At 36.7% G+C, this 9,377-nt stretch overlaps 2 protein-coding genes across 2 annotated transcripts; one reads left to right on the plus strand and one right to left on the minus strand.

Moving 5' to 3' along the window:
• Positions 1 to 279: 279 nt before the first annotated feature.
• LOC140157587 (uncharacterized) lies at positions 280 to 8,078 on the minus strand. The gene is made up of 6 exons (XM_072180827.1): positions 7,957 to 8,078; positions 5,334 to 5,595; positions 3,330 to 3,568; positions 2,000 to 2,269; positions 1,088 to 1,282; positions 280 to 421 (listed from the first exon to the last, which is right to left on the minus strand). Exons 1-6 carry the CDS (start codon positions 8,076 to 8,078, stop codon positions 280 to 282), a joined length of 1,230 nt encoding a protein of 409 aa, XP_072036928.1.
• A 53-nt stretch (positions 8,079 to 8,131) lies between these two features.
• Positions 8,132 to 8,839, plus strand: LOC140157588 (uncharacterized). Its single transcript, XM_072180828.1, has one exon. The coding sequence runs from the start codon at positions 8,132 to 8,134 to the stop codon at positions 8,837 to 8,839; it is 708 nt and encodes a 235-aa protein (XP_072036929.1).
• The last annotated feature ends 538 nt before the right edge of the window (positions 8,840 to 9,377 follow it).

A 9,377-nucleotide genomic window follows, 5' to 3' on the forward strand; every position in this document is an offset into this window, starting at 1 on the left:
GTTTTTAAACCATCTTCTTAAAAGCCCTTCACCTAGCAGCGTCTACAACTAAGCTGGACACACATATTATATGCAAGAATTTTATTTAATCTACTTCTGTTTGTCCACATCTTTCCTTTGGGGTGGCCATTAAAGGAAACAAGTCTTTTGTAAAGATAAATAGTACTGTTTACTAAGAGCTGAATGTTTCCACCTTTGAAATAATATGCCCCATTGTAAATCACATTATCATAAAATGAGCACCCCTGTTTATGGATGAGTAGCATGTACATTAAGTTGTCATACCATATGTTTGGCTGTTTTCTGCATTGCTACACTATAATGCCAAAGTGTTGAGTATTTCCTGGCCAATTTGTCTCTTCTAACAGTCAGATGCTTCTCCACCAAAACTTCATGATGCCACAACTGAAGCACCTGCTTGCTACAAACAAGAAATGAGACACATGTAATAATTAACATAACATGATCATGAGAACATGGATGATCAGAAAAGATATATTACCCTTCCCATAATACTTTGCGCAACATGATACAACACCTCATTTCATCAAATGACACACCAATTACATTTGTACAGGTTCCCTTTGTTTTCACTTTGTAAAACATGGGTTGATAGTTAAGGAACAAACTTATTTGCAAGATCTGGAAGTGCTCTGTTCGTTGGGGTACATTTCATAACTATCAACCCATGTTGCATTATAGCAAATCAGTACAGAAAATTAAAATGGGAGAAATGCATTATGGGATACGTAAGATATCTTCCATGAAGGATGACCAAAAGATATGAAATGTGATGTGATCAAGCAAAGTGAGTCTAACATTGATTTTGAGTTATGACCAAAAAATAGGAAAAATGTCACTCTCATTTTGATTTCAGCAAGAATATAAATATTCATATTTTAGAAACAGTTAGTGACGTACCTTTGATTTTCAGATTCAAAATAAATTGAAAACTGCAGGCGGGATCAGTTTCAACAAAACCCATCATGGTATAATGTTTTATGTAAAATACATTTTACAGCTATCGTACATAGATGCATATACACATTTTCAAAATGTTACTCTATATAAAATAAAGCTTACTCACCACATTCTTTGTTGGTAGTGTGCATCAGCCAACACACCCAAGTCCTGATCATGCTGTTTCTCCTTATGACTGATCCTTACAAACTCCTTCCATTGGTTAAAAGTCTTTCTTATGATCATTTTCCCATGATGCTTCACTGCACACTTTGTCTGATGAGCATTTGTCCACATATTGAAGTATGTTGCTGTGACAAACCTTTCACGAGAAATACAATGAAATAAAGAAAATTGAATCAAAATTGAATAACTAGAATAGCTATAACTTATAAGGTACAACATAAAGCATCAATTCTACTTGTTCACCATGCAGGTCCAAATTCTTAGTATAAAGGACAGTACAGGGAAGATGTGCCACAAATTTGTATTTTTGGTATATTAATGAACCTTTTTGAGACCAATTGGATAGGTCATTTTTTCAAGCTTTTCTCAAATAACCTCACTGTAGCCCAATTTTTTGAAAAATGTCTGATAATTTTGGGAAAACTGTAAAATTTGGTCAAAATTTTTGACTTTTGGTATACTGATTTGCCCATATTTCTTGAAAAATTGGTAAACTGACGAGTCCACTTTGAAATTCTTAGTAGTATACCCCTACCCCAAATCAAACAAAGCGATACCACTGTGCATGCATCCAATGTGATGGGATGACACAATCACCCTAAGGAATATGTACGCACGGTTTCATTGGCCAGGCCAGCGAAACACCACGATGCAGTGCTTGGCACGCGACTGGTCAGCAAACGCACATCATTTTACAGAAAAATTTAAATGCCAGGTACCCTGGGGTACCAAGCAACTTCTCCAATATCTAAATACCACTTGGATGGTTAGGGTTAATATTCACTCATAGTAGTGGCTTCACTACCCACTTGCCCTACCCTCTATGTCACTGCTTTTATAAGTCGTAACCCACCTAGTATCCTGATGACACGCAGTCCTCCAATTCTCCTTCTCCACCAGTCTTGTCTTCCATAACACAAAAGCTTGCTGTAACCTCACTGACTCCTGTACTCTCATATTAGTGTCTACACACTGATTGAGACTCTCAATATGTCTATACTTGACAAGCCATAGACGGAAACCTTGTTTGAGGTGTCGTCTCTTTGATTTGGTCTGGAAGCTGGTGTAAAGCACTCGGAAGGATTGCTTCCTGGTAATGATCTGTCTCCAGCTTGTCATGATCCTGAAGAAAATCAAATATGGAATTTGAGGATAACCTTTTAAAATCAAAATAAAATAAAATGTGCAAAGGAATGATCATATTATTAATAATATACTTTAGAAAAGGGGCTGGGATAGTAAGAAATCATAGATGACCAAAAATATACTTTAGCTAGTATTCAAAAGAAAGTCTGTTATGGTAGGGGGCCTACATTGACTATCATTCTTTTCCCATCATCCTCATATATTTCATTTAATATTAGGCTACAGACACAAGTTAATCCAAAACTGCGAAAGATGGGTGATCTGCTAGTTTGATTATTAATTAACTCTCTTCACGCGGGTGTCGACTGCAGACGACAAGTTTCAAAAATTTTTTAAAAATTCAAAAATTTCATAAATGTAAATTTTCATGACCATATTCGGAATCAGCATGAAAAATGCATTAAAATGAGTACAAACACGCCTAGTATTGATCCAGTAGTTCTTAAGATAGCTCTTGATATTTTGAGAAAATATTTCAAAACTTGAACTTTTTCCATTGAAGCGCATGGCTAGCACGCAAAGCATTAAGCTAAAAAGCATTAATAACTCATTCACCCATACTATGGCCAACATTTGACAACCAACTGCTTCAGGCACAAATCACCTTCTGGAAAGCTGGACTCAACAAGGTCATCTGATGTACCTGATTCTATGGGTTGTACATTTCCCTTGGCTCTATAACAAACTGATACTGCCTTTGGGAGCTGAAGCTATACCATTTTTTACACTCAAGTGATAGTGATGTCAACGTGTTGAGGCAGCTGTTTTGTGCACGCATCTATGCGGCGTCTTTAGTCGCTTTTGTGTATACCCCAGCACTTTGAGCGAATGCTAGCGATTTGAAGCTGCGCCAACTTGAAAGAAATGTGCACTAATGTCACTGCCACATCAGGGTGAAAAATGGTATGACAAGAAATTTTTTTGAAAATATTAAGGGACCTGCAGGCTATGCCACAATATGCTGAAGGTCCACTCATCATTGCCTTGTGATGGCTGTGATTGATTTTTACCTTGCTACACACACCCACACCCCTTACCTTCTCATAACATACACCCTGTAGTGTTCATCAGCTTTCTGTTTTCTCAACAAGGCATCTTTCCATTTACCCAAGATACTTTGCAGACATCTCTTTCGCCAAGCCTGCTGAATTTGGCACACTGTTTCTTGTTTTTCCTTGTTTCTGCGTGTCTTTGCTCTCCAGTGATGTATTATGGGACGTAATCTGTCTCGTTCATGCTTCTGAGCTTGCAGTACATACTTCCATGTGTGAAAAGCCTAAAATTATTAAACATTGTCAGAAAAGAAAACTGTTAAAACTGTTACAACTTGCACTATGGACTGGGAGTAAGCATTAAACCTAGATTGACTGCAGATAATATGTGACTCCTCGCCACAACTGAGCCCGGATGTCGCCAATCATCATTTTTGAGATATTCAACCAAAATATTCTGCTTGAAATTAGCTTTAAAATGATGTATATCATGTCTATAGTACTTGACATTTAAGTAGTGAAAATCAATAAAACAGTCAATAAATCCTTTCTTTCCTATTGTTTATTGTTAAGTTCGATGGAGCATATCTCAATAGTAGCACTGGCGACATCCGGGCTCAGTTGTGGCGAGGACGGTCACATATGTAACATTGATATGGTCCACAGGGGCCAAAAGCGGCAAATTTGAAACTGAGATAAAGGCAAAAATATGGAGTAAAAAACAATAAAATACATAAGAAAATACACATCACAAAACCTCATAACTTTTGAACCAAGTATGCTAGACCTTTGGTCTTTTCAGTATATGATAGCATAATGTTACTTCAAGGTAATAATTATAGTAACTCAATTTTCAAAAATGCCTCTTTGGGCCCCATTGGAGCAGATTGTGTCACATATGTGTTGTGATCAAGCAAAATCAGCCTGAAGTTGGATGTATTCAATTTTCAGTTTTGTACATGATTGTAGAAAGCGTTTGTAAATGTGCATTTTGCAGGAAACTCGATTGAAATAGAACATTAATTCCAAATATATGAACAATTGAAGCGTTTCCAAAGAGGTAGACAACCATGGAAATGTTTTCCTTTGTTTGCCTCTATCTGGAAATTAATATTTCCGACTTCAGACTGATTTTGCTTGATCACATCATTAATATTCTAAGTATGAAACATGGAATATAAAACTACATTTAGTTTGTACCAAGTAGGCACCAAATCACGAGGGATAATATTAAAAACCTTCACATGGTAACAGAACAACAACACCGACACACCCATTAAATCATGCTGAAGTAATTAAAATCAGATTCATACAATTTCAGGTCGGGTCGGGTGGGGGTGTTGGAGATAAGGGGTGAATTTAATGCATGATAGTAAAGTACCCCAAGACTTTTTTTACAGGATTGTAGTCTCTAGTTAATAAATGTCAAGGTAAAGATTCAAGCCTAACACTTGTACTTAATAGCAAGTAATTTGGGCTTTTTCCACTGTTTTTATTGTTTTGTGCATTGCATGTGAAACTCAGAATCACCAAAGGTTCCAGCTGACTGCAGAGTGTTTTATCTAGTAAAATAATTTTCTTATATGGTTTTGTGCATAAGAAAATTATTTTACTGTACATGTATATCTACAAACCTGATGAATCTATTTAGTAATGTTTTATCTAATATTCACAAAATATTATTCAAAATACCCCTCTACTTTTGTGTGCATTACATGTACTGCTATGAGGTGGTCTCACAATGGCTGCCCCGTGAATTCTACTTCATTTTATAGAATTAACTTTATTATTATCTATGTATAGAGCTGGTAAGCGGGTTTCTAGTTGTTTAATTCAACACCCAATTTGCACCTAAAGATCGTCACTGCTTTTATGTTTTTTCTCAAGTTGAGAGTAACGCCATGTTGGATTTCACAATGGTATACGCACATAGAGAAGGGTGATTTGTCCATAATGCTGATGACGCAACCTCGCAAACATACCGATTCAAATCTGCCACTGCAAAATCCAACATGGCGTTACTCTCAAGACGAGACAGACTATACAAACCTTTTTCAAAGACATGCGATGTCTATGCCTATCAGCTCGGCAATTCAAGGTCCATTGCCTCCACTCCTCAAATGCTTCAGTAACCATCACTCTTTGTCTCCTAGCAACATATTCCTTGCAGTTCTCACTACACCTGTATGCATGCTTCCAACTTACAAAGGCAGAGTTCAACTGATGAGTATCGGATGCTTGCTGTAGGGTGGTCTGAGATTTCTGGAGATGGTGTTCTTTGGTGATGAAGTTTTGCCATCGAAGGAAGTATCTATAATAAATGAATCAAACAAACAAACAAACAATGATAAAAATACTGTCAACTTTTTATTGTAAAATATTCTTTCTTTGGAAACATGTTTGCAAAATAGTTTGTCAACACCTAATTAACATTATGTTAGAATGTTTTCCAGCAAGTTTTCAAAAATGTTTTTGAATGTTATTCTAACGCTTCATATCCTTTATATTCCTGGCATTTAAATTTATCTGCAAAATGATCTGTGTTTGCTGAAATTGCTCTTGTACATACAAGTTTCATCAAATGTCAGAATATAATTACCTTCTAAACATTTGTTTCATAATTTTCATAAGCCCTAACTGAAAATCACTAACTTCAATTGCCCAGGTGCTAATTAGGTTGATTACAGTGTGTATACCATGATACCAAATTACCAATGCCATGAGGGTCAAAATGCAAGTTCAGGCAGGTAAAAATAGAATACTAGTATATGCATGCCTGGCCAGTAGCAAAAATGTGGGTCACTGTGTGTAGTGTGCTGAAGTTCAACCCTGATCACAGGTCAATAAACCATAGATCTTAAAAAAGATAAGATAGGAACAAACTGTCCTGTAAAAGGGTCAAGCACATAAATTCTAGCAAAGAGGATAATAATTTTCATAACTCAACTTGAGGTGTCTATCCTATTAAGTGGTGCTAGTGAATGCCAGACTTCTTGCAAGTAAGTTTAATTACTTAAGGTGGTACTACACCCCTTGATAAATTTGTGATTATTTTTGCATTTTCTCAAAAATAATAACACACTGGTAACAAAAGTTATGTATATTATAGGGGTTATTACACTGGAATTTCAATGACTCAAGACAAGCGGTACGTTATTTATGATAAGAAAAGAGGTACCCCATTTCTTAACATATATAATGAACCACTTGTCTTGAATCACTGAAATTTCAGTGAAGTCACTGGATTCCTTGCCCCTACAATATACATACCTTTTGTTACCAGTGTGCAGTTATTTTTTGAGAAAATGCAAAAAGTAAAAAATTGATCAGGGGTGTAGTACCACCTTAAGCCTTTTGACATCTAACCCTGGGCATCATACCTTCCGCAATGCTCTCATTCTTTTTTACCGGTTGTTTGGGACAATTTTACAGTAGACTTATCTAGCTCTCATTCTATAGTAGTAATATATAGTACCTGTATAACACAGTGTGGCAGGTGGCAGCAGTTTGTTGTTGCAACCTTTTTTTGTTCTCTTGTTATTTTTTATTTTTGAATATTATTCCAAGGGAACTTTTGAGAAGCAAGCATGAAAATATTTACCACATATTTTCCACAAATGTGTGTGCATGATAATGGGACAACCTTTTACTCTTGCCTGACCCCCAACATGCTCTTAGCTAGAAATTGAGGGTTGTCCGTCATTTGAATAAAATTGCCTGTCCTAATTTGACCTTTATTCTCTTTAAAACATTTACCAAACATCTATAGCCCATTGGGGGTTCAAAGAGTTCAAATATGTGCTGATATGGCCTTCTACAAATTGGGTCTACTAAAAAGGTCAATTAGCTTCTCAAAACATACAATTTATAATATAGCATGTAGTCAAGGGCATTAATTTTGCCCATCCCAGGAGCAAACTGGCCGTCTAAAATGACGGCCAGACGGGTGGCTAGCTAAGACCCTGACCCCCCACTCTTTCTCTATAATAATATTCAAGCAATAAAGAAACTAGCTTGTGTCTGACAATCCTGTCAATCAAACTCCCCATGGCCTGTGATTGATAAATAACGCATAAAAGGGAGGTTGATTCATCTGGCGCCTTCATTCGAGAAATGGAATTGCAGAAAATGGTGAACGATATCGGTACTTTTACAAGGCATAAAGCAACTTTTCTGTTGACATAGTGCCTGCAGCAAACAAAGTTTCCTATTGCTAAGACTTAAGTTTTGAGATGGTTTGAAGGTGAAACACTAACCATAAGGCACACTGTGTTGTGAAATTTCAATCAGCAAATCGTAAACAAATAGTATCTGAGTTGACAGGTGATGTCAGAGGTGAACTTTATTATTATCAATTGCAGTAAACCTTTGGCGAGGGCGTGTTTTAAACATACATCGCGTATTTACTGTGTTGGACACACTTGTCTCTGATTGGCTGCTGAGGTAATCTGCTGTTGCCGAGTGGCAATTTATGAATGAATTGTGCGCCGTATGCGTTGTTCAGCTCAGAATTTGCAACGTCGCGGTAGTCACGCTCATCAAAGGTTTACTGCAAAATACTATACCAACTTTTATTATTGGATGCTATTATACTCCTAATGAATGACTTTGTTGCTGTTATACTTTTATTTCTCACAGATTCATTAAACCAAGATGGCAATGATGTTATCACATAAAGAAGCTGTTAGGTTCCTTACAGATGTCCTGAAGATAGATTCCATCCCAGTAAAGCTGACCAATGACAAAGCTGCCCTTCTGAATGAAATCATCAATCTCTACCGCAGAAGATTCCATTCCAATCGATAACTGTAATATCCAGGAGATATGAAGATCAACATCTATCTACAATGGATGACATCAAGGCCCAAATTCTCAGCACACAAGGAGGCCTTTGTTATGATCACAACGTCTTCATGAAGCATCTTCTGGAAGCACTGGGGTTTGATGCTTCTTTTAATGCATGTGACATAGGACTGGATGGTGTACAAGACCATGTATCTGTTCTTGTTAAAAGCTTAGTAAAACCTGGAGATATGTACTATGTTGATGTAGGCTCAGGAGATCCTTTCTTCCAAGCATTCCCAATGGATTTTGACAAAGAATCACCAGTGTACCAATGCGGTTTCCAGGTTTATAAGCTTATCAAGGAAGGGGAAGAAAACAGTTGGTGGCAGAACGTCGATAGGTCAACTGCACCCCTAAATGAAAAAGACATTATAATTGATGGTTGGAAGAAGTATATGACTTTCACATTGGTGCCAAGGGAAATTGAGTACTTCAGAGATTACATGATCAAGCACTTTGTGACCCAGAACCCTCCTATGCCTGGACACATGTTTCTTCAGTCAATGCGTGCAGTGACCTATCCAGGCAGGAAGTTGTTAGCTATCCTTGGCACAAGCCTACTTTATGAAAATGATGAAGGGAAAATTGAGAAGACTAAAATCACATCTAAGGAAGAACTTGTAGGTCTCTATGGGAAATACTTCCCACAGTTTCCTGCTGATTTGGTTACGATTGCTATTGACAAAATGAAGTACAACTTTGAAAAGTGAAAAATAAATTAACTTGGTGAAAAGTATAGATAGCATAGACTAAGTTATAAATGAGGTGACAATGTTTTTACATTTGCTAAGCCTACTGTTAAATAGGTTGAGCTATGCGTGACCTTTTGTGACCTTTAACGGTTACTAGAGATCAAATCTAAAAGGCCTCCACATCTTCAAACAAACTTTGCACCATGTACTTTAAGTTTGGAAACTCCCATGCTTTTATCACAAAGTGCACAATTGTAACAAATTTGGGAGCTTAACAGCTACGGTACATAATACAAGTAGTAAAATGGAATATTGCATGCCACATTGCCAGGCAGCAAAAGTTCAAGTTAGGCCTGAAGATAACAGGTCCAATGTACTATGAACATAGATCTTCAAAAAGATATGATATGCATGCCATGTAAATAACATAAATTCTAGCTACGGGACTAATATTGTTGTTTCTTTCATCTCATAACTCAAAATTGAGGTGTGTAACAAACATCATAAATGGTATGTATGAAGAGACAAGTAAGTATTATTACTTACAATCTTTGAC

This window comes from Amphiura filiformis, chromosome 7 (assembly GCF_039555335.1).
Source record: "Amphiura filiformis chromosome 7, Afil_fr2py, whole genome shotgun sequence".
Classification (NCBI taxonomy): domain Eukaryota; kingdom Metazoa; phylum Echinodermata; class Ophiuroidea; order Amphilepidida; family Amphiuridae; genus Amphiura; species Amphiura filiformis.

Excerpts from the sequence above, each read along its gene's own strand:
- LOC140157587 (XM_072180827.1), bottom strand. The coding sequence starts at position 8,078 with ATGGAATCTTCTGCGGTAGAGATTGATGATTTCATTCAGAAGGGCAGC. Across the intron at positions 5,596-7,956 it reads GAACCTAACAGCTTCTTTAT|ATACTTCCTTCGATGGCAAA; the intron begins GTGATAACATCA and ends CATTTATTATAG. Across the intron at positions 422-1,087 it reads CACTACCAACAAAGAATGTG|CAAGCAGGTGCTTCAGTTGT; the intron begins GTGAGTAAGCTT and ends TCTTGTTTGTAG.
- LOC140157588 (XM_072180828.1), top strand. The coding sequence starts at position 8,132 with ATGGATGACATCAAGGCCCAAATTCTCAGCACACAAGGAGGCCTTTGT.